At 26.5% G+C, this 25,551-nt stretch overlaps 5 protein-coding genes across 5 annotated transcripts; 3 read left to right on the top strand and 2 right to left on the bottom strand.

Annotated features, from left to right (window-relative positions):
• The first annotated feature begins 228 nt into the window (after positions 1 to 228).
• On the top strand, positions 229 to 6,907 carry LOC103569571 (calponin homology domain-containing protein DDB_G0272472). Its single transcript, XM_014440193.2, has 9 exons — positions 229 to 322; positions 1,354 to 1,475; positions 1,831 to 1,983; positions 3,094 to 3,204; positions 3,333 to 3,518; positions 3,601 to 4,088; positions 4,181 to 4,325; positions 6,371 to 6,523; positions 6,682 to 6,907. Exons 1-9 carry the CDS (start codon positions 229 to 231, stop codon positions 6,898 to 6,900), a joined length of 1,671 nt encoding a protein of 556 aa, XP_014295679.2. The 3' UTR covers positions 6,901 to 6,907.
• Positions 6,908 to 9,115: 2,208 nt separating this feature from the next.
• On the bottom strand, positions 9,116 to 11,835 carry LOC103569570 (adenylate kinase 8). The gene is made up of 8 exons (XM_008546916.2): positions 11,755 to 11,835; positions 11,571 to 11,697; positions 11,257 to 11,418; positions 11,114 to 11,199; positions 10,531 to 10,827; positions 10,266 to 10,375; positions 9,976 to 10,150; positions 9,116 to 9,271 (listed from the first exon to the last, which is right to left on the bottom strand). The coding sequence occupies exons 1-8, from the start codon at positions 11,833 to 11,835 to the stop codon at positions 9,116 to 9,118; spliced, it is 1,194 nt and encodes a 397-aa protein (XP_008545138.2).
• Positions 11,836 to 12,108: 273 nt separating this feature from the next.
• LOC103569560 (UPF0449 protein C19orf25 homolog) lies at positions 12,109 to 13,604 on the top strand. Its single transcript, XM_008546904.2, has 2 exons — positions 12,109 to 12,363; positions 13,315 to 13,604. Exons 1-2 carry the CDS (start codon positions 12,237 to 12,239, stop codon positions 13,527 to 13,529), a joined length of 342 nt encoding a protein of 113 aa, XP_008545126.1. The 5' UTR covers positions 12,109 to 12,236; the 3' UTR covers positions 13,530 to 13,604.
• Positions 13,605 to 14,213: 609 nt separating this feature from the next.
• LOC103569559 (xaa-Pro aminopeptidase 3) lies at positions 14,214 to 17,717 on the top strand. Its single transcript, XM_008546902.2, has 4 exons — positions 14,214 to 14,364; positions 14,498 to 15,451; positions 16,493 to 16,855; positions 17,357 to 17,717. Exons 1-4 carry the CDS (start codon positions 14,316 to 14,318, stop codon positions 17,524 to 17,526), a joined length of 1,536 nt encoding a protein of 511 aa, XP_008545124.1. The 5' UTR covers positions 14,214 to 14,315; the 3' UTR covers positions 17,527 to 17,717.
• A 2,858-nt stretch (positions 17,718 to 20,575) lies between these two features.
• On the bottom strand, positions 20,576 to 25,142 carry LOC103569558 (bifunctional phosphoribosylaminoimidazole carboxylase/phosphoribosylaminoimidazole succinocarboxamide synthetase). The gene is made up of 6 exons (XM_008546901.3): positions 25,022 to 25,142; positions 23,176 to 23,499; positions 22,144 to 22,487; positions 21,796 to 22,071; positions 20,950 to 21,094; positions 20,576 to 20,881 (listed from the first exon to the last, which is right to left on the bottom strand). Exons 1-6 carry the CDS (start codon positions 25,101 to 25,103, stop codon positions 20,715 to 20,717), a joined length of 1,338 nt encoding a protein of 445 aa, XP_008545123.1. The 5' UTR covers positions 25,104 to 25,142; the 3' UTR covers positions 20,576 to 20,714.
• Between the last annotated feature and the right edge of the window lie 409 nt (positions 25,143 to 25,551).

Below are 25,551 nucleotides of genomic sequence, written 5' to 3'. Positions count from 1 at the left end.
ACTGAAAATAAAGAAACAAGTTTTAATAAGTTATTTTATAAAATAAAATAAAAACTATTTGAGTCAAAAGTACAAGTGGTATTCGTGTGTGTTGATCAAACGGTTACGTTGTCACGGTTACTGTACGTTACATACATACTTAATTCCATCGATATTCAGCGTCTTTGTTTACAACAACTCCACACTAAATTCTATAATCTCATAAAGAGTTAAATGTACGTTTAAAAAATGGCTGATCCTCTGGTACCTTCTAATCAAGAAAGTAAATTATCTATTTTGAATAAAAAAATTATTGAAATTAAAAAAAAAATCCAGCTTTCAGGTAATTCAATTCATTTAAATCACAATTAATTACAATTCAAATAAACTATTTACTGAATTGATTTTATTTCTTTTTATTTCAATAAAAAAATTTAAAATAAACTTTAAAATTTACAAACTTTTAAAATATTTTAAAAAGTTATTTTGAATTCCGTTTAAAAAAATTAAAATTTTATTACAAAATTAATTATTTGTAATATAATGAGTTTATTTAAGACGATCAATACTAAGAACAACGATATATATTTCAACATATAAAAATGGAGCTAATAAAATATGATCTCAACAAATTAATAATAAAGAATAATAAAAGTTATTGTTATTTATTAATTGAAATAAATTTCTTTTTAAAAATATTTTTTTGTTGAATTACATAATAAAATAAAAATTATTTAATTAAAAAAGTTTCAATTAATTACAGAAATTTATTAACGCAATTTAATTATTTGAAATAATAAAATTTTGGTATAAAAGAATTCAATATTTTAAAAGTTTGTAAATAAAAGTAAGCGAGATCGTTGGTAGAAGAGTGATGAGTTTAATTTTAGGCATCAGAAAAACTGGAGTGTAAGCTTTTGTTCTTCATCTTAATCTTAATCTTATTCTTCATTTATTTTTATATAGTTATTGTTATTATTGTTCTTTGGAGTAAAGTATATTAGTACTTATGCTACTTAGTTGGTCTGTATACACAATACGCTACTAGGAGATACAATTCCATAGTCACGAATGGTTTGGGCAAACAGAAATGAGAGAGAAGAGCATCATCAGCAAGTACAGAGTTCAATGAATGAGCCGCGTGGTTAATTCAGCTGCTAACTGGAGATGCTCTGGGAGGTCAAGTTTTATGATTCCACGAAGGCTTATGCACGCGCATTCTCCTTTATATATATTGTACGCTATCACACTTGATCGTCAACTCGTGTCGAGGAACATTTTATCTTTAGTTATACTAGACAAATTATTCAATTGTATGAATAACTTATTTAATCATTATTAATTATTTATTTTAAATAATTATTTTTATTACAGAGGGACAAAGAAAAGCTAATTTTGAAGAATGTGATGCTAAGATACGTGAAAGTACTGATAAAATAACTAATCTTAAGAAAGATATTAAAAATTTGCTGTCGAAATATTCGAAAATTATAAATGTAAGTTTTTTATCACGAGAAAAATTCAAATTTTATTTAATTGTCATACGAGTGTGAATGCAGCAGACATCAGACAAATTTAAAATTATAAATAGAGTAAATAATTAATAAAATAAAATTTAAAAAAAATGCACATTTAAAAAATTTTGAAATTAATAAGTGCATTTTTTCAAAATATTATTTTTTAAATTATTTACTCTATTTATTAATAATTTAAAATTTGTCTGATGTCTGCTACATACACACTTAATTGTTTTCAATTTTATTCATACATATTTTTACAATTCTCTGTTAAAAAATTTATAACTTTGTAATTATTTGTAATTAAGTATAAATAAATATTTCTCTATTGCAGAATGAAGAAGCGGCAGAAAAAGTGTTACCAGTAAGTCGAGAGTCATCGGCGTGTATTAAAAAACGTGGACTGCAAGAAGCTATTTCTCGTGTCGATGAGGATAATATTCGTTTGAGGAAAAAACTTGATTTAATCAAATATAAAAGTAATAAGGTACATTTTTTTCTCGTTTGTTAATTTCCCACCGTGAAACTTAAGGATTAAAAAAAGAGAAGTTAAACAACAACAAAAGGAATATCTAATATTTTGTTAAAATAAGAGTATTTCGATAGAAATAAAAATACTTTTTTTTTACAATACTATAAATCATTAAAGTAAACAGATATTTTCAAATTAAATACACGTATTGTAATAATTAATAAATAAATAGTTATTTTAGCAATAAACTGTTCGAGTATACTTTGAATCTTTGTAATGACAAGATTTTCATAGCCGTCACTCGGAGTTTTAAGTTAATTTTCAAAGCAATTGCTCAGGATACGGAGTAAATGGGGGATTTTTTTCGGGATTTGTGGTATTTATTTGAATCCGCGCTTACTTCAATCATGAGTTTTGATGTTTAAGTAAATTTATATTTTATAAAAACAATTTTTTATGCAAAATCATACCCCAAAAAAAAAAGATTTCTTGGTGCAAAAAAAATTTTTGCATATGAAATGAAAACGAAAATTTTCTGAGGACTAGAAAAAATTTCTTCGTATAAGAAATTTCTACTCACCTTCAATTTATAATACAAAAAATTTTTTAAGACAAGTAAGAATTTTTCGGATCAAGAAATCCTTTTTTTCTGTGTAAATAAATGATTTATTTAAATATCAACAATTGAAAATGTTTTTCTTTTAATTTATAGGATGTTATTATACCTAGTCATTTAATCCGAAAATTTTAACTCTTCGTTTTTCATTCCACACTCTCTTAAGACGAATCAGTGAAAAGTACTCCAATCAGTGAATATTCGCCACACAAATACTCCCAAGTAAATCACTGATTGAATTAGTGACACACTTGGGATTGATTTCCAGTGAATATTCACTGATTTGTATTTTTTTTTACTGATTAATTTTAAGAGAGCAGAGTTTTTTTTTATAAATGATATAAATAAAATTCCCCGAATAAATAAGTAAACTTTAAGAGATTCAAATAAAAAATCCGCTTCGCATCTAATCTGCGTTTATTCCGTAAATCATTTACAGCGAAGCAACGATAATAAACAATAATAATAAAAATAACGATAGAATAAATAAAAACTTTTTACAATTTTAGCAACAAGAACGACTTGCGAAACTCTTGAGAGATTATGAAGAGTTAATGAGTGGACGTACACAAAAAATGATGAAAAAGAAACTTGAAGATCCTTTAAAAAAGGTTCAAAACTATAGTAAGATTTCAAAATTTTCCCTTAACCACTATTAAAATACCATATTACCTCTTAACTACTTTTTAAAATGAATAAATTTAAAAATACAACTTTTTTAATTAATTTTAAATAAACATTATTACAGAAAATTGTCAGCTTAGAAAATCAATTGCACCGCGTAAGCATAATGCAAATGGAGGCGGATATAGTAAGAAAAAAGTACAGATCTGTAAGAGCGAGCCTGAAATCCGATGCTGCATTTTACGTGTCTTCGTTAAAAAATTTAGAGCAAAATTTAAAAGATCAAGAACTTGAAATAAAACAATTACAAGTAAATTTTAAAAATTACTTTATAGTTGTATCAATAAAAATTTATGGTTGAGTGATTACATTTAATTGGTTTGTTTTTAAAGAGAGTGAAAGAAGAGGCAATAGAATTGAGAGATATAACGAAAGAAGCATTGATGCATCAAGAAATAGAAGCGATGCAAAAAAGTAAAGAACGTGATCAAATAATTCTTGACTATAGACAGCGAGTTGAAGATCGTAAACTAGAACTAGAACGTTTAGAGAGAATAATTTTTCCGAATACTCGTTTGCCTGCACGTCAAGACGATTTCGAAGCTGAAAAACGTCAGGATGATAGTGAAGAAGTTGATGATAAGCCTGTAGATGAAATGACCCATCTTCAAGAAGCATTTACTAAATTACGAAGTGCTACAGGTGTTACTAAAAATGAACAAGTACTTGATAGATTTTTAAGTCAACGTGCTACTAAAGATAAATTACAAAAAATGCGAACTTCTATGGAAGAAGACAAAATCAGTTTAGAAAAACGTCGGCAACAATTTACAACCGAAATTGAATTACAAAAATTTTCTGAAACTAAAGACGCTGATCAGTAAGCGAATTTAATTAATATATTTTATTTCAAGTTTTTTAATATGAAATTTTGATTTATTTTAATAATAATAATTTTAAATCTCTTAATAGAAACGCTGAAAAATTATCGAAATTAAATGCACAAATAGCAGAGCAAACGGAACGACAAACAAAAGCTGAAATTGAAAGTAAACGTGTGCAAGAAGTAATTGATGAAGTTGCATTGATGCTTTGGAAATTTTGTGATAGACTTCGTGTAAGTATTTATTTTTCTGATATTCCTACCCTGATTAAGAAAAATGATTTGGAATGATTTAAAACAATTTGAATCGTTTGATATGTAGATATACACAGCATAAATTAAATCATTTATCTTAATCAGAGACATTAAAAAATGTATACATATATGGGAGGGAGAGGCGAAATGGGGTTCCCCAAGAATTTTTATTATAGTTATTATGGGACCCCTGAAAATCCTTGAGAAATCCTAGAGAAATCCTACAGAAATCTTAGCGATATCATAGAGAAATCCTAGAAAAATTTAGAGATATCCTAGAGAAATCCTATAGAAATCTTAGAGAAATTTAGAGATATCCTAGAGAAACCCTATAGAAATCTTAAAGAGAGCTAGAAATATCCTTGAGAAATCCTATAGAAATCCTAGAGAAATTTAGAGATATCCTAGAGAAATCCTAGAAAAATCCTATAGAAATTCAGAGATATCCTGGAGAAATCCTAGAGAAATCTTAGGGATATCCTATAGAAATCCTAGAAATACCCTAAAGAGATCTTAGAGAAATTTGTTTCCTTTACTGTTATGTGCCAGCGTTATTATAAAAGACTTTTCAATAAAAGCCCGAAGAGCTGGAAAATGTATTCACAGCAGTGCTTTCGAGTTCAAAAAGCTTGAAAACAGCGGGAAGTTTTGGGGCCGGCCCACAGGGTCAACCGATAGACAGATTTTTTTGTTGAAACTTTTTCAAAAATCGAAAGTTAGTCAAAAAATATTAATGACTTTTGTTTTATGATCAAAACTATTAAAATTTTTTTTTCTTCCTTTACATCAAATAATTATGAGAAATATAATTTTTCTTTATGTAAATTACTCATAAGAAAATTTAATTTACTCAAATTTATTTCATATCCATAAACTTTTTTTTTCACCTTTTCTAGGGGTATCCCATTTGCCCGAAATAAATGAAAATTTTTTCTATTCTTTTTTTATACCATTAAAAAAAAATTTAACGTATTTGAGTTCCCGAAAACATAGTATTTCTTTAAGTACCCCGTTTTGCGTCTTCCGCCCCTATATTTTTTTATTTTTATTATATAAATCTTACACCTACACTCTAATTATAAAGTCTCCGTATATTATTGCAACAAAAGTATCAATATTTATTTCTTAACAATAATTAAAGGGTCAAAATCCGCACTTGTATCCGAATAACGTCAAAGTCCATATCTAGTATATATTTTACAGCCTACAATTAACTCTCTACCCTTCTACGAAAAAAATATTGTGATTGATTTCAAGGTTGCTTTTAGTGAAGAAATTTAACAAGTAAAAACTTAAATATATATATATATATATATATAAATTCCTATTCGAAAGGTGTATTTAATTTTCGTTAAAAGTTTAAAAAACCACTAATTGTAAAAATCATTTTGAACCAACTATATCGATGTTAACAGAAAAAAATTTCTTTACAGAGAAAAAAATCTATAAATAATAATAATAGTAAATATACAAATGAATAAAAAAAAAAATAATTTAAAATTTAGTGAGCCATTTAGGCGGGTCATTTAGTAAAATCCTTGAAAAAGATCTCCGCCTCCTTACGAATTTTCGACGGATAGATTTTTATTATTTTTATTTAAACTATAATCTTTCATATATAAGTGCCCAAATGTAATTATCACCTCGATGAATGTATATACAAATATATTTATATATAGTTTGTTGGAGAGTATGGTACCCTAGGAAGCATTAGCACCTTACACTGCCAATCGAAAGTAAACATTCCGCTCCAATCTTTTACATTAGAGGTCTATTTCTAAGTTCTATTGGCCTATCACCGTCTATCGGCTTCTTTTTTACTTATTATGTTACTTTTAAATCAACGCTACATACTAAAATATATACAAAGATGGAGTTATCACTTACCATTACTGCGAGTGGATCCACGTGGATTTGGGACGTATTAAACTTTATGGCCGATGCCGGCCTCCATTTCTATTGAAAATCTTGTGAGTTCTCTATTATTCTTATCACTTATATATGGATATTTATTTCTTATTAAGGATGTTAATGAGACGCCGGTAGCATCTGAAGAATCTTGTGAAAACCCGTACGCACTTTTAGAGCTTCTGGAAGAAAAGTTAAAAGCGGCTATTAATATTATGGGTGGAGCTGATAAATATCATCAGTGGATCAAAGAAACAGCTGCTGATAAGGTTTTACTTTATAACTATTATTTGTTTATTATTATCGCACGAACTGCAATTAAAACTCTAAAAAAATTATATTTTTTTATCTGTTTTACTATATTTCTCAGAAGAACTGTAAATTTGTAAAAATAAAAAATGATTAATTGCGTTATTTATTGATCTAGATCGATATTTTATCGATGGAATCAGTGGGCCATGAAAGAAAAATAGATGCTGATGAAAGGCCGTTATTTCCCCGGTTTCCTGGAACACCAACTCCAGCAGCAGCACCTGTGCCGTCGGACGATGAGGAAGAAGTACCTACGAGAAGTATTCTCAAGAGACAAGCTCAACTTCTTGTCGACACGAAGAGCCGAAGAAAAGCCTTCAATTTCAGAAGATAATAACTTATTTTTTAGTAAAACAATTATTTTAATTAAATATATTACACAAGTTTCATAATTACTTTAATAGTCAATTGTTTGTTAGATGTCAATTATTTTTTTTTATTCGCTGTAATTAAATAATTATTTATTTATTTTTAAAATTTTATGAAATTAAGAGTTTTGGTTATTTACAAATAAAAATGTCTTCTCATAAATCTATTCTATCATTTATCGACCCCAAATTAAATACTAATTCAAATCATAGTTTTAAAAGAAACGTTGAAGAAAAATCTGTCGATTTGTGGGAAATTGATACCGTTCCAACTGATTTCGGTAAATAGTTGAACCAATATATTATTTTACTTTAAGGCCATTCTCAGACAGTGTTCCCCACTTTTTTTAAATTTTAAATGACTTTCAATTGTCATAATGTATCAAAATTTTATCAACTGATTAAAAATGAAAATATAAAACCTTATTTGAAAAAGGGTTACATAATAGTAATTCCGCCGATGTATAGATTTTTTAAAAAATTACTTATAGTTGATGTCTATCGGGAGTTAAACGAAATTTATTTATTTATTAACGCTTTCAGCAATTTACAAATTTTACAGTTTACATTCGCGTTATCACAGTGCGAATAATAACAAAAAAGAAACTACAAGAAATAACAAATGATCTTGAGGAATAAACCGTCAAAAATATACATAAATAGTTATATAGTTTAATTATTCTAAATTATTGGAGCCAGCTTTCACTATATTTTCCATTTGTACTTGGACTGACTTTTTGAATTAGTTAAGAGACCCACCAAAGAAATTTACAGATTTTGAGTATTCATTGACTAGTTTAAAAATTATATTTCTCGGACCGTTAAGGGAATTCTGTATAAATGACTTATTGGAATATGGATCTTCTAAAAGTCTATTTTCCCTTAAATTCTTATTCGGGTGAACTTGATATCTGATAATATTTCTGGAGAATCGATCATATTGTTTACTGCCTTGAAAAAGAAGGTTAAGTCTATTACTATGCGTCTTTCAGATCTTTCAGGTTTTCACATCCTTACACCTTTTGCCTTCCAATTGACTATACTCTTGATGAATAGATTCCGGACAGCGCCTAATCTCTCAAATTTGGAAAATAAATTTCAGTAAAAATTTGATGTCAATTTTCGAATTAGAATTTTCAAATTTTTTAGGCTAACATTTATTCAACAAATTTTTTGTAACTCCTAATTAATAACCGCTGTAAATAATTTTTTTAAAAATTCTATATCGGTGAAATTACGGCTACGTTTTCCTTTTTTAATTAATAAAATTTTAATATGATTACGACAGTTGTTATTAAATATCTTTAAAAGGTGAGGGACATTGTCGGAGAACGCCCTTAATTATTGTTCATGTAATACATTAGTATTAATATGTAGAAAGTGTCTCGAAACCTTCGAAAATAATCGAAAATTTATTGAAGAAAAAAAAAGAACAGCATGAAAATTCGCTTAAAGAAATGAATAGAGAAGTTGATGTGATTCAAAATAATTGTGCAAAACAAATAAAAGATTCAAGTGAAAATTTGTTAAAAACTGTTACGGATATTAGAAAAAACATAGAAGATATTAAAAAAAAATTTGAAAATGATGTAATTCAAAAATTTTCTAAAATAATTTAGTATTTATATTTATAATTATTGTTAAAAAATTTTAATTTATTGTTTAGATGAGAAGATATACCGTCGAAGGTTGCAAAAATACTAGAAATATTTTAATGAAGATATTGGAGAAGGAAATAATTTTAATAAATAAATTTTCTGATCAATTGAAAACTATTGAACGCGATCGAAGAATTAATGTAAAGAAAACTTTATCAAAGTATCTAGATATATTAAATTCAATAGCTTATATTATTCCTGAAAACATTAAAATTTTAACGACAGATGAATTAAATAAATATAACGAATTAATTTTGGATAATTACGAAATTTACGAATTGGTTTGTTTAAAAATGAAATTAAATAATCATAAATTAAAATTAGAACTCGACGATTGGTTGACTAAAATTAAAATATGGAAAAATAAAAATTAAAATAAATAATTATTTGAAATAAATAATAATAATTAACGTAAAAAAAAATAAATAATAAAATCAGATAATAATTTACTTTTTGTAGTTTTACTTTCGATTTAAATGATTAATTAATTTTATGTAAACAAGTTTATGCATTTATTATGTATTCATTTATGAGCTGGAACCTTACAAATGATCGGTCTTGTTAAACAAGCATCAACTCTCTCACAAATTATTTTTATTTCAGGTGATGCATCAACAACATCCACTGATTCTCCTGCGTACTTTAATATCGATTCAATATTTTCTTTAAACCGTTTAAGCTTAAAAATAATTAATTTTAAGTAATTAATTCCGATATGTATTAAAAAAAAAAAAGTCCTTTTAATTTAAACTTAACACTGTAAAAAATTTTTTGAGAAAACGTGGATTGAATACGGAGTAAATGCGGAGTAGATTTCTGAGTATTTTTTTTAATCCCTTGAAGTGAAAGTCACTCTGAATCGGAGTGAATTTGAATTTAAATAAAATCCATAATTACTCCTAATTCACTTCTGATTTTTTCCAGTGTAGAAGCCATTACACTGTAAAAAATTGGGAGTAAATTTGAAGTGATTATAGATTTTATTTAAATCTGAATTCACTTCGTCACCTGGAGTTTCAGAAAAAATCACTCCTTATACGGAGTAAATAAGGAGTTTGTTTTTTCAGAGAAGTGATCTGGATTTTATTTCAATTCGTATTCAGAGTTTTGATCTTAAAATAAACTCCTTTTATGGGTAAATTTTATCCCGAACCAGAATTTCAATATTATATTGAACTTCCCTTCGGAGTACGTTCAAACCCGAGAGAATTAAATAAATAAAGTCATCCGCTCCAGATTTAACGCGCGTTTACTCCGTAATTTTTTTACAGTATGAAAAGCAATCAAGATTTTAAAACTTCATTATAATTCATCCAAGCAAATGTTGCTCAATAATAATAATATCTATTATTATTAAATTAAACAGAGAAAAAAATAGCTTACATCCTGTTCAACTTTACTTCTATAATCTTTCGGATGAGTAACCAATCCTTTAGCAAAATCACACCGAAAATCACTGTCTATCGTTAAGTGATGCTCGCTTCCGCTAAGAATATTAAATCGCCGAGACAGTAATCGTTCTCTGCATGTCACTTGATCGACGTTAAGAAAAATGATCCTGACCCCCCACGGTAAAAAAATCAAAAAATGAATAAATAAAAACAAATCCTCAGTAATAAAAAATAAATTTAATTTTAAAAGTCTTTTTATCGACTTATCAGTAATCATAAAACCTGTTTGGAGGTGTCGTAAGCGAATTCAGCAGCTGAAAATCTTCACCAGTAAAAGGATACTTAGTCAATACCCAGCCTTTTTTGATACACTCATGGCTCATCAATTTATTCTAAGTATTATTTAAATATATTTTAGATAACAATTATTATACATATATATATATATATATATATATATATATATATATATATATATATTAATATACTTTATGTGTGTATGTTTATTTAACAACCTATCTAATAGATAATAACTTATTAGTCTTACCTCCACAATTTTAAATCTCATCTCTGATGTAAGCGGCATATCCCGATCGTCTAAACAACGCAACTCTTCGCCTAATAACGAATTTAGTTTCTTCGTTTGTTCTAACAGATAATTAAAATCAACGTTTACAAGGTCGTATTTTCGTGAAAGATATTTAGCTACAGATCCAACTCCTGACCCTCTTGGACCTATCAGCAGTACACGATAAATACAAGGTACATTGTATCTTTTTCTTCTTGTTATTGAAACACACGTGTTTCCTATCTCTTCATATGTTCTGTCTGTAGATTCTATTTTCTATTAAAATGTTCAACAAATTATTTCATAATTATATTCAATTAATTAATTAGCTTAATTAATTTATGAGCAATAATTTATTACGTATAAAAAATATTTATACTCATTACGAAGACCATTTATTTGTAAATTATAATCAGATAATTTAATTTCTTTAGCAGAGTCATTGTAATTTTTAATATGTGCATTTGATGCATCAGTTGAAGGTATTTCTAATAAAGATAATTAAATATTTATTATTGTTGCTAATTAATGATTATCAATAATTATTGATACCTAGATTTACATCTGAAGAAATTATTTCAAAGACATGAGTAGGGAAAATACCAATTTTTTTAAGGACACGAGCTTCAGAATTATTCCTCGGAAAATCTTTTGTAAAGAAAAAAATTATAAAATTTATTTTTTAAATTATTTTTTATGATTTACCAATAAATATCCAGCCTTTATGGAGATCTGTAACTTGACTATCTAGGAAAGTTGGTAAATTTTTAACTAAATCATCGGAAAGTAAATCTTGGAACCTATTTTCAAATTTTACGATTGGAATATTCAATTTTTTCTCCAAGTACTCAGCTAATAATTCTTTATCTAAATTGGAAAAAATATACTGGAGCTTAATAATAATGAAAAATTGTTTTTCAGATTTTTTTTGTGTGATTTGTTTATAAAAATAAAAAACAATAATCAACGTCTACTATTTTAAGTATCGCAGTAGTGGATAAGAAATTTTTTTTGTTCACCGAAATCTGGGGGAGATAATAAGATAATTTTAAGACAATCTTGATAGATTGGATTATTTTCTAGCCATTCCTTTATATAGTTCAAATGATCGCTCGGTTTTTTGATAACAAGTTCAGTAATAATATCCTGTATATTTAAAATATTAATTTAAAAAACAAATGAATTAAAATAATTAAAACTTACATTAAAGAGTTCATAAATGCGATGTTTTTCCAGATAGGGTAAAAAATGACTTAACCCAATATTTTTTTTAAAGGCATTCATTTCTTCTCAGGATGCAGAAGTTTAAAATATTTTTAATTTATTCCAGAATTTTCCTTTGAAAATTTGAAATTTTAAATAAATTTAATTATTATTAAAACCTAAAATGTATTTTGTATTGAAAAATAAATTTTTATGTCGCAATGATAAGACATTTTAACAGTTTAAATGAAACTTGAAGCTGTCACAGTGAAGTTGCAACAATCGAATAAGTAGGAATCGATTTTACACACTGACAAGTTCAGTTGATTGAAGTAACGGCCGTGGCGTTGCAATATCACAACAAATCAGTGATCAACAACAACATCAGCAAATAAAATAATTCATATGATATATAATTTTTTTTCTTGACATATTTTTAAGACAATTAATTAAAATAATAATATAAAATATAAATTACAAAGATGAATATGTTCGGAAGTAAAAGAAATAATTTACCACCTCGTCCAAGTCTTCCACAAGGACAACAGATTATGGAAGATCTTAAAAACGCTAAACCAAATGACGTTGCTTTTAATGTCAATAAAAATGGTATGTCTTGAACATCAATATTAATATTAATTATTAGTTAATCATTAATTTAAACTTTAATTGCAATGAGTGTGAACGTAGCTGACAGTTAGCAATTTTTTGAATTTTGAAACAAATGAATGAAAATGATTCTGGAGTTAGCAGACAATTAAATATTTTTTAATTTTTATTCAACAAACTGTTTACAAGAATAAAATATTTTGAAAAATTGCACGTATAGTTTATGAAATTTTCGACACGTGCATTTTTTTATAAAATTTTTTTTTTCATTATTTATCTGTTGAAAAAAATTTTTTTTAATTTCAAATGTTTCCAAACTTATGATGCTGAAGTTAGCCGACATCTAATAATTTTAGGAATTTTAAAAAACGATAAATTATAAAAAAAAAAAAAATATTAAAAAAAATTGCACTTAAAGTTTTTGTAATTTTCTACATGTGCATATTTTTAGTTTTTCAATTTTTGAAATTAAATAGTTTAAAATAAAATCAAAAAATTTTTAATCGTCTGCTAAATTCAAGATCACCCAAACTTTACTACCATATAAATAAAATATATGTAGAATCAAAATTGAAAAATACATATTTAGATATTTAAAAAATCAGTACGCGCTTTTTTTTTCAATTACACTATTTTAATAAATTTATTTAATTAATTAAAATTTACAAATTGCCTCAGATCTACTAAATTCATAAGTATGGCTGTAGCTGACAATTGTCATTTTTAAAATTTTGAAATAAGTAAATTAAATGTGAATCAAATAAAATTAAAAAAATGCACATATATAAAATTTAAAAATCAGTATGTGCATTTTTTTTATTATTATGTTTTCAATTTTTTAATTCGTTCATTCGTAATTTAAAATTTATCACATCTGCTACATTCCCACTTATGCTACATCCACACTTATTAATTACAAATATATTTGTTTATTTATTTTTAAATTTACAGACAATAAACAATACAATTTACATTTTCCAACAAATGTCAATGATGCTGAAACAATTTACCGCCAAGCTCGACGATACCTCGATGGGATTGAACAATTAAAAGTACTTTCTGAAAGTATAAATAACGAACAAACAGAATTGCAAGCCAGTTACCAAGAGATTGTTAAGCTGGCCAAAGATATTCGTGATCAAGCACAAGCAGTTCTTGTTACATAAATTTTTTTTATTATATTTTTGTATATAAAACATTATAATTATTAATAATTAATAAATATTTATTATTAAATTTTATTTATACCCAAGTAACTCACTTGGTTTTGTGACATCTATAAGATAGAAGTTTTGCGGCTGTTTTTTGACATTGATAAAGCACCAAAATGTTGACAAAATCAGAAATTTGTCACCGAATAAATACCTGCTGAAAAGATTTGACGCAAGTGATGACAAGAAGTTAATTACAAATGATTGTCAAATGAGTCATCTAGATTTTTTTCAATTTAAATGACTTTTATAATAGAAAAAAGAACACAAATTGCTACTTGGATAGTTATTATTTTTAAATTTCATTTCAAACTCAAATAGCATAAAGACAACTTAAAAGTGTCATAAAGATGTTTTTTAAAATGATGACAAATTTTTTTTTTGTCTCCCAGCCAAGTTTTTTTTATATAAATAAGACGTACAGTTGGTCTAGGAGCCATAACAAATTTATAATATTTTTCCTATTTTAAAAAAGACATATTTTTTGGCTTTTATAAATTTCTGATTGATTTCTTGTTTTGTCAACAATTAGATTCCATCGATAATTCAAAAAACTGATATCTTATAGATGTCACAAAGTCTAGTGTGCTACTTGGAAAAATATGAGTTTAGATTTAAATTTCCCGCTTAGTACTACAATCAGCTGTTTTCAAATAAAAATTTTAGCCTGAATGTGTTCTATATTTATTTTAACTAAACAATAACTTTAATGACAGTGATTTAATTTATAAAGTTTATAAAATGTTTAAATTTTTAAAACAATGTCAGAAATTTCGATTAGAAAATTTAGGTAAGAATTTTTATATTTAATTCTGTTTCAAAAATTTATGAAATGCTACTTAGGTTATATAGATTTAATTATATTTTTATTCCTCATTATTATTTACAAAATAAAATTATTAATTACTCATTTAATTGTACAGGAATACAACAATTAGTTGATAATTATTCAACAACAATATCATCAAATCCAATAACACGTAAATCATCATGCGATTATCATCATACACAAACCTATGGTCAACCCACCCCGCAGACTCATCCGCATCTGATAAAACCTGGAGAACTGGTACCTGGTATAAAGTTAGAAGAATTCAAAACCCGCAGAACAAAATTAGCAGAGTATATTTTCAAAAATTATACTTCAAAAGATTTGAACTCTCATATTGTTATAATACCATCAGCTAGTAAAGTCTACATGTCTGATAAAATACCGTACGTATTTCGCCAAAACACTGATTTTTTATATTTCACTGGCTGCCAGGAACCCGACAGTGTTCTGGTGATGACAATAGACAATGAAAAAGTAACGTGTACTTTGTTTGTACAAAAAAAAGATCCGAAATCTGAACTTTGGGACGGACCGCGTACTGGAACTGAAGCTGCTGCTGAAATGTTTGGAATTGATCAATCGCTTCCGGTATCTGATTTTGAATCGTATCTAAACTCGTTGATTAACAAATATAAATCAAGCGCATCAGTCTGGTATGACAATAACGATATTATTAATAATGAATTTCATAAAAAAATATCACAGTTAGGAATCACGTCAGGGACAACGCGCTGTCGTTTGTCTACGACGTCAATTAAAAATGTTTTTCATCAAATACGGATGATTAAATCATCAGGAGAGATTGAATTGATGCAAAAAAGTTGTGATATTGCGTCAGAAGCTATTGTTAAAACAATAAAAATATCAAGACCTGGTATGACTGAGCATCAGTTATTTGCTACTGTTGATTATGAATCTCGAATGAGTGGTGCTGAATTTTTAGCATATCCTCCAGTTGTTGCTGGTGGTAAAAATGCTAATATTATACATTATATTACTAATAATCAAGTTTTGTTTGATGGCGACATGGTTTTAATGGATGCTGGTTTGTATTTATTTATATTACTGTCAATGTCTGCATGGAATATTAGAAATTCGATAACATTTTTGTAAGAGTAAATTGGCCTTAGAATTTCATTTTTCTTTACGTTCAAAAATTAATAACATAAATGCGAAAAAAACTGTCAGAATTTTGTTGGAAACCAATGAAAAGTTATTTTTTTTTCGCGCTAATACAGTCGACTCTCTATGGCCATTCTGAAAATATCTGTTCTCCTAATTTCAACGTTTAGTCGCTCTCCCACCAATAGACAGTCATTAATTTTTTAATACCCTCTGCACATGTCCGCAACAAATATTTTTACTCGCTCTCTTCAAGTATCCGCATATAAATTTAATTAATTCAAATAATTAATATATAATTAACAAAATTAAAAAAATTATAGCACTTAATTGTATGTCTATGCGTTAGAGAGTAATCAAATTTCAAACAAAAACGCCAATTTTTATAAACAAATAAAAGTTTGAGCTTCAATATCTCTTAAATGGTTGGATTTACGAAAAAAACATAAGAGACCTTTTTTGAAGAGTTGTAAATTCCCTACAAAAATTAGCATTAGTTGTAGCTGTACGCTTATTTTTCAGCAAGTTATATAATTTTTCTCATTGCACTAAAATTGGGAAGTATCATTACTTCAACCGGGTTAAACGGCATTAAAATAAACTTTTTTATTTTTTAAAATTATTTTCGGGTCTCAAATAAATGATTTGTACCAAGTAAAATAATCTAATTTGTGAAATAACGAACACCCTAATATATGTATAGTATTTATACATGAATAGTTTTTCATAGCAGCCAGATTCAGAGCAGACACTTAGAGAGAGTCTAATCTGCTAATAAAATCTACGACCAAATCGAGCATAACGATATGATAGTGAGGAACTATTTCTCAGAAATATATTCCCCTACAGCCCCAAAAGCGGACACTTTCAGAGAGTTGACTGTATGTGAGATTTGCCGCTCAAATATTTCCGTGCGGTTGATTATTTTGTATTAATAATTATTAATTACTGGTGTTTATTTTAGGATGTGAATATCATGGATATTCATCAGATATAACAAGGACCTGGCCGGTTAATGGTACATTTAATCCGCAACAAAAAATCCTTTATGAAGTAGTACTCGAAGTACAAAAATCACTTATTAATAAATTAAAAGAGCTTCCAACTTTGGATGAATTGTTTTATGACATGTGTGATTTGTTGGGTAAAAGATTGCAAGAGATCGGTCTTATACCGAAAAATATATCAGATGATAAATTGGTATCAGCTGCTTTTACTTACTGTCCACATCATGTTAGTCATTATTTAGGAATGGATGTTCATGACACAGGTAAAATTTCACGAAGTGTTAAAACACAACCAGGAATGATTGTCACCGTTGAACCTGGTAATTATATTTACATTTATATCCCATGTAAAAAAAGTTTGTTCCAAAAATGTTCTAAGAACGTTCATGACTAATACTTCAATATATATTCAAAGGATTAAAAAGCATTGAAAAGTATTTAAAAGTTTTTTTTTCTAATCGTTTTAAATCGTTTCTTTTAATAAAGGAGCAGTTTGTGAAAATAACAGGTCATGTAATAAACTCTGCTAGACTTAACAGAGAGTAAATGTTCATATTTGTTAATTAATTCCTTTCTTTTAATGTTCAGACCCAAAAAATAGTCAAACCAAATTATTTTTTTTCAACAATAAAAGCGCGCAGACAAAGCCTACATCGGTTGAAAATTGTTAACTTTTGAATTTTTTAAAAGTTCAAAAAATGTTCAACTTAAAGTTCAGAACTGTCTCAATTTCGGAAATTCCCTCTCTTAAACTTTTTTGGAATATTTTTGGAACTGAATTTTTTTACCCGGGTAATTATAATTTATAAATTCATTTATAGGTATATATGTCAGTCCAAAAAATGAATTCGCACCACCAGAATTTCATAATCTGGGTATACGTATTGAAGACGATGTTTTAATTAAAGACGGAGAACCACTTGTTCTTACACGAAATTGTCCTAAAGAAATTGTTGATATCGAAAAGTTATCTAAATGTAATCAATTATAAATTAAATTTATGAAATTTGTTAATAATAATATTTATTTAATAACTACTGTAAAGAAAAAGTAAATCAAACTGAGCGGTTGTTTGTTGTAAAAATATTTTATTCAAATAATTGTTTTACAGGAAACAATCGTATATTGTAAATTTGTATCCAATATAAAATTACTAACATTAGTAATAGTAAAGTATAAACAATTAACGCAATTATAAACATTTAATTAAAAGTATTTGTAAATTTATCAATAATTTTTTTTTTACATTATTTAAAAACGTTTTGTTATTTTGTTTATTATAAAAATGTTATATTTATTAATATATATATTTAATTATACTTATTAAATATATACATACATAAATATTAAAATATTTAAAAATGATTCACTTATTTCACGATTAAACACGTAATAATTACGTATTGTGAATTTTAGGTGATACAATGCACTTGCAGGACAGCTAAGATCTAAAAAATTTATCAAACAATTGTATAATAATTTATTTTAATAAATTACTCATTTTTTTTAGATTAATTACCTTATGTTCAGACATTTTATAAAAAAAAAAAATCAAGCACAGAAGCAGTATTTTTTTAAATATGAGACGATATTTATTTAGTCATTACTGACATCAGCACGATTCGTTAAAGAGTAAACAAATATAAAAAAAGTAATGATGTAAACTTATTCTCAGTTGCAACTTAATACTTTTTATCTTTGAACTTTATGATATAGACTATCTATGAAAGTCAAATGAATAATTATTTATTTTTAATCTTTAATTATTCAAAAATTAAAGCTTGAAATTAAATTTTTCATTAGTGATTCTATGAACCTTAAGGTAAAAACTAATTATTGATAATAAACAATATATTAGACTATTAATAACTTATTGCATATATTTCATGTTGAATCTTAGGTATGATGAAGACACAAAGGATAAAATAAAAAACAAAAAAAAAATTTTTATTCACTTTAGGGTACAGTTTCTAATGTAGGAGCTGTTTATAAAATACGTTCGCATTTATTGGGGGTGGGGGAAGGGGGGGGTAATCGCAGCTCATCAAATAATTTTGCAAATTTGCTTCTCGATTTTAAAAATTAACGTTTTATTATTGCATGTAATAAATATTTGAAAATATAATAGAAATTTTTTACTATTAATTGCCTTATATATGTATGAGGGGGAGGGGGTCTATCATTTGTGACGTAGTATTGATAAGGAGAATTGCAGAAAATGTGACGTGATAACAGCTGGGGGTCAGGGGGTCTAGGGTAAAATTTTGCGTGACGTATTTTATAAACGGCAGCTGCAAAAAAAAATTTAATCAGCACCTTAAGGCGACTCATTAGTTAACAGAATAAACAATTTTCTGCCTAAAATAAATGAAACTTATTAATTGATGAAAAAAGAGTCGTATTTATTGATTATTATTGTAAATGTTTTATTTATCATTAAAAAACCAATAAAAAAATATCAATTATTAGAAAATTCCCAGTTATTCAAATAATTATAAATTTAATGTTACCTCTCAAGTGGCGGTAATTAATAATTAACTAATCTATAAGATATCAGTTTTTAGGCTGTTTTTTGACATCGATAAGGTGATATCAATATGTTGACAAAATCAGAAATTTATGTTACCGAAAAAATATCTACTTAAAAAATTTGACACAATTGACGACAAAAAGTAAATTACAAATTGTGGTACACTCGTTGTCACTAATGACAATGAGTGTAAAATAAGTCATTTAAATGACTTTTTAACTGAACTGAGACAGGAAAAACAATACAACTCTTCTCTGTCTCTGGAACCAACACTTGCATGTCGTATTTACACCAAAAAAGGTGACTGAGACAAAACAAATTTGTCTTATTCTTTTAAAAGACATCTTTAAGTTGTCTCTGTGCTACTTGGGCTCGGATGACTTCAATAAAAATATTGCTGTATTTTATAATATTCAAATTAATTATTTTTCAACCACCCAATAAATAGCGCTGATTTTTAATTTAAAAAAATGTTTTCTTTTCACTTTACTCTAATGTCAAACTAGAAGATCGTAGAAAATTTAATAAAGCTCAAATGAAAAATAAAACGTTGGTTGAATAAATAATTTTCATCAACATTATCAGTCCTTCGTACAATTAATTAAGGTAGTTTGGCACTCGCATCCTAAGTCAAAAAAATGACTTTTTTTTTTACACGTAATGAAACAACTGTTTTCATTAATTATCATTATAATTAATATTAGTAATAATTAAGACGAAATCAATATGTATTAAAGTCAAATAATTATAATTACAAAATTTACATAAATTACATACATTGACTAGAACTAGAATAGTTCGAGGTTATACCAACTGTCATAAATTTTTTACAGTTGGTACCATAATCTCTCTAACATGTTATGTTTATTTACTTTTTAAATAAGTGAACATAACCTCTGCATAACAAATGTCAACTGGATTTATATAAATAATTTATTTACATTATTTATTGTCTCTACATTTATATTATTTATATTCAATAAGTTAGTCTCTCAGTGAATATTTCAAATTTAGCGCGCACAACGAAGTTGCCATTTTTTCTCTAGTAAACATGAGAGAAAGTAAGTGTCCGTCTATAAACAAAGACAGATAGCTAATCATCATATTAAAAAATTAATTTTAAAAAAACCGTGTGGTAAATCATTCTGAAACTTTTTCATTATACGCTTTAGATATCAAATTATCTAATAAAAATTTTTTTGTGGGTCGAGTTTGTCAATTTTTTACAAATTATTGATTTCCGGTAAAATTGAATAAGGACAACCATAAGAGCCCGTGTATAATTACATGATTTTAATTAATTATATCTCTTAAACGACGCGGTAAAAAATTCTGATTTTTTTTTCTCAAGTACATTTAAGTATAATTTTTCAAATAAAAATAAAAAAAGTGGGGGTCAAGTTTGAGAGCTGTGGGTGCCAAACTACCTTAATGTTAATTTTTTTGAGGACATGAATGACAATATTTGAAATTTATGAGAATAAAAAATAATAAATTAGTAAATAAAAAATATTATTTAAAAAATTGTTTATTATTAGTATTTTCTTATTGTGTATTTACAATAATGTTTAAAAAAATTTGATGATCATTTTAAAAAATTCAATAAGTATAAGTATAAAAAATAAAGAATATAAAAATTCATAAAAAAATTAAATTTTCAAATTCCTAAACTTCATATCAGCTTGTTTTAAAGTTACGAAATTGTTGAGTTGTTTTACACGAAGACGTGACCAGACAACATGATCATGGAGAGCGTGGATTTGAGCTGCTGCTAGAGCTGCACTTTCAGGATAACGTACAGTAGTACAGCCAAGACCTGAACCATTTTTAATAACAATTAATGAAATATTGCTGTAATTAAAATTAATATATTTATATAATTACCTGAAGGAACATTCAATGAGGACCAAATATCTTGATCAACATTCTCAGTAGTAACAGGTGGACAATTTATTACCGGGAATGCAGTATTGCCTGAAAGTACTGGACCAAGTCCGTTGCTCCTACCAGCAACTGCGATTAACACGACCTACCAAAGATAAAACAAATGTAAACAATTACTGTTTCTAATCAAATACTTTTTATCTTTGAACTTTGCGATAGACTATCTTGGGTGTCAGATGATTTATTATTTTTTAATTCTTTAATAATAAACAAAACAATGAATACCCATGTAGAACAAATTTGTTTCAAAAAAGTTCATAACTTTGAACTTCCAAACTTGCGACTTCGAAAATTTTGACCTTTAAGTTGAACATTTTTAGAACTTTGAAAAAATTATAAAGTGAAAAATTTTCAACTCGTGATTTGACAATTTTTTGAGTTAGATGAACATTTAAAAAAAAAAGGAATAAATTAGAAATTATTAACATTTTCGACTCTTACCCGAATTATTCAGGTATGAGGCAAAAAAAAAAAAATAATAAATAAGATGATTTGAAAATATTTATTAACATTTTTTGACTTTTGGGAAGATCAGTTTTTTTTTCACTTTTTGATTCGTTCAAAAATAATGCAAAAAATTAATAATTGGAACTAATAATGAATTTATTATGAACTCACTAAATTGCCAATTCAAATCATTTTTACTTAAAAAACTAAAAATTAAAAAAAAAGAAATAGAAACTTTTTTATTTTAAAGTTCTAAAAATGTTCAACTCAATGTTCAAAATTGTATTAATTTGGAACGATTTTTTTTTACACCGGCATGATAAATTTATAAAAACAAACCTTTTCACCAGTCCCTTCATACTCAGCAAGAATTCTTAATGTCTCAACAGTGCCTTTGTGAGCACTAGTGACTCTCATCTGCGCTCTGAGACCTAAATCAGTAGCATACTTTGCTATTTTTTTGCAATGATCTTCATCTGAAGGCGACCCCATTAAAATTACGACCATCGATTTTGTCGGAGGTACAAGATAATCAAGTTGCTCAGCTACCCACTCAAAATTGCGTTTTACTGTTTGTAAATCAGCATCAGTAACAGTTGTCAAATTTCTGTAAACCTAAAACCAGTAATCAATAATTAATTATTCAAATTAAATTAGTATTATTTTATTTTAAAATAAATTAATTACCTGCTTGTCTTTCATCAATCTTTTGTCTCCAGAAGGCCACAGTCTCCAAGAATCGCTATCAATTATATCAGACACCAATATTTCACCATCAGTATCAACACCAAACTCAATCTTCATATCTATCAGCGCGCAATCACGAGTAGCCCAAGCACGTTCTAGAATCTCAAAAACAGCAAGTGCCATACGCTGCATAATATCAACTTCATCTTTACCAATAGTTACACCATTGAATTTAAATCCCGCTGATATTATTTGCTGCTCAGACCACTGAGGATCGTGATTAGCATCATCTTTAAAAAATGTTTCCTGAAGTGGAGGATTGAAACGATAGCCTTCAGGTACACCTGGAAATTTTTTTTTTTTATTAAATTTTCATTCCAAGGCACAGGCCAAATGGCAAGATGAAATCATACAGATGATCTAACAGCAGTAGAAAAATTTAAAGTGATCAAACAACAATAATGCAGTCAATTTAAATCAGTCATACAGACAAAAATGCAATAAACAATGAGAGATGTAAAGTTCAATGATACACCGTTACAAATTTCATTAATTAAAATCTATATTTAGTAGATAATCATACAACTTGTTCTTAAAGATCTCAATACTGAGTGATTCAACTAGATCAAGGGGTAACTCTTGCCAAAGACGGATAATTGATACAATAAATGATTGCTCATATAGCACAGTAGAAAAGTATGGCATTTTAATATTAACATTGTTCTTTTGAATAGCTAGTCTCTCAGAACGTCTTGAATCATTATCATCAATGAATAACTCACATAAATAAAAAGGTATCAAATTCAAATTATTTGTGAAAGTAACAAGTCATACAATATACTCTTCTTGATTTTACTGATAACCACCCAAGAGTGCGGTGATATGGAGTGATGTGCTCATCTTTTTTAAGATTTTAAATGAATCTAATGCTGTTATTTACTGCTCGGAGTTTGATGTCGTGATCACTTGACGCGGTTTATTAATTGACTTCAATGTTTATTAATTTAAAAATGAAAGTTTTTTTTTAGTTACCTGTATGTCTTTTAAGAAAACTTCCGGTAGCCAATCTTCTGGTGACCCATTCAATGGGAACCATTTCACATTTTTTAGCTACGAAAGCTTTTTCTCCAGCCAACTTTACAAAAGCTGTTTTCAAACCAGCTTTATTTAGCAATTCAAATACTTTAGCGTTTGTTGCTGTGCTGATTGCTGCTTTCCCTTCGAGATTGTGTGATTTAACACCATCTCCAGCAGTGATTCGGTCTTTACTCAAGAGGAGACATAATGAAGGATTATCAACAAGTTCAAAAACTTGTTTTGTTTTTCCTTCGATTATTAATTTTCCTGTTTTGCACCCTTGATAATAAAAAAGAAAATAATAATGATAATTAATATCACATATTTATTATCATATTGTGATTTATTACAAATACAAATTAAACTTGTAAAGAATTTAATGTGTCATATTATAAATTGTTTAAAATAAAAAACATGTATTTGCATTCGTATTGAAATATTTATTTAAAAGTATTTATTACCAGTACACATGATACTGAAGTTGTTTTACTTTTAATTATCAAATTACAAATTATAAAATGAGTGTGAATGTAGCAGACATTAGACAAATTCAAAATTATTAATAGAGTAAATAACTCATAAAATAAAATTTTGAAAAAATAGGCGTTTGAAAAACTAAAAAATTAATAAGTGCATTTTTTATAAATAGTTTTTTAATTATTTACTCTATATATTTATAATTTTGAATTTGTCTGATATCTGCTACATTACACTCATATTGTAAAAAATATATAAAGCATGTATGTTTTTTAAAAATATTTTTTACTTATATATAACTTTTTTATTTAAAAAGGAATAAATTGTCAATTGTGTACTGATTTTGCTGTCTACTCATGAATTAAATACGTGAAATATTTATTTAGAAATTAAATAAATTTTCTTATTTATTTAATTAACTTGTAAATTATTATTAATGAAGTTTTTATACACAGAATAAAAAGATTTCTTGACGTAAAAAATTTCTTGTGTCGGGAAATTTTTTCTAGTCCTAACGAAAATTTTTGTCTTCGGTTCATAATTTAAAATATTTCTTGCGCCAAAAAATCTCTTTTTCTGTGTATGAGTGTGAAAGCAGCTGAAAATTGGGAATTTAAAAACTTTTGAATAAATAACTGAAATGTAATTAGAAGAAAAATTTTAAAATGCGTATTTAAATTTTTGAAAAATCATTACGCGCGTTTTTTTAAATTTCATTACTTTTAATTAATTAATTCATATGATCCTAAAATTAGTAAACAATTAGTAATTTTTTCATTTTTTTTTCAGCTAATCAATTACAAAAAAACAAAAATGTAAAATATGCACATGTAAAAAATTTTAAAAACTACAAATGCAAATTTTTCAAATATATTTTTTTTATAATTTATTGTGTAAAAAAAAATCAAAAAATTATTAGACGTCGGCTAACTTCAGTATCATGAATTCATGTATCAAAAAATTTATAAATCTTCTCATGCCTGCTACATTACACTCATATTTTTTATATATTTTATTGATACTCTATTATTTGAAATTCAAACTTTTCCTAATTTTTTTTTTTTAATTAAATACTTTGAATATGTTCAGCGTATTTGTATTCGAATACTTTTTAAAAGTATCATGAATATATATACATACATATGTATGACTATTAAAAAATTGTTATCTTAAAATTTTTATCACAGACTGTACGAATTTCTGCGTAAAAAATATCAAGCACGTGGTAATATTTCAAAATGAAATAGAATTAAAACTAAAACAAAAAATACCATAGACTTAAATAAATAAAAAAAGTATATAAGTAATAAATATAAAAATATACCTTCCATGATTTTGAAATATGAATGGAATAAAAATGCCGGTAAATTGTTGAGTTTACTAATCGGTCTTAAAGTTTCAAGCATATACTACCCAACTAATACAAGTAGTATATTGTACCCAATATATTTGTCCCCTGTCTCTTCTCCTTCCCTATCCATCACCCCCCATCTTCCAAAGACAAGAATTGATACATTCATTGGTCCTAAAATAATACATATATATTTTTTATCTCTTTTTATCGACAAAAATCGCACCATGCCCATCAATTAAAACTCGACTCCTCAAAGATAGCATACATGTCGAATATATATTTGTATATATTCATAAAAATAAATAATCATTATTAAAAACTCGTTCATTATCAGTTTTAATATATTAAGAAATCATAGCTAATGATAAATATAAAAAATAATAAATTACTCTACAATTAAATTTATATTTTAATATTTCAATTAATTTTTTTGACAAATTAGTAATTAAATATTTGTTCGAATACGTCATAATATATATAATTTTTATAAATTTAATTCA

The sequence above is a fragment of the Microplitis demolitor genome, chromosome 7 (assembly GCF_026212275.2).
Source record: "Microplitis demolitor isolate Queensland-Clemson2020A chromosome 7, iyMicDemo2.1a, whole genome shotgun sequence".
NCBI classification, from domain to species: domain Eukaryota; kingdom Metazoa; phylum Arthropoda; class Insecta; order Hymenoptera; family Braconidae; genus Microplitis; species Microplitis demolitor.
Note: the sequence above shows the minus strand (reverse complement) of the source record. Positions and strands in the feature narration are given on the sequence as shown.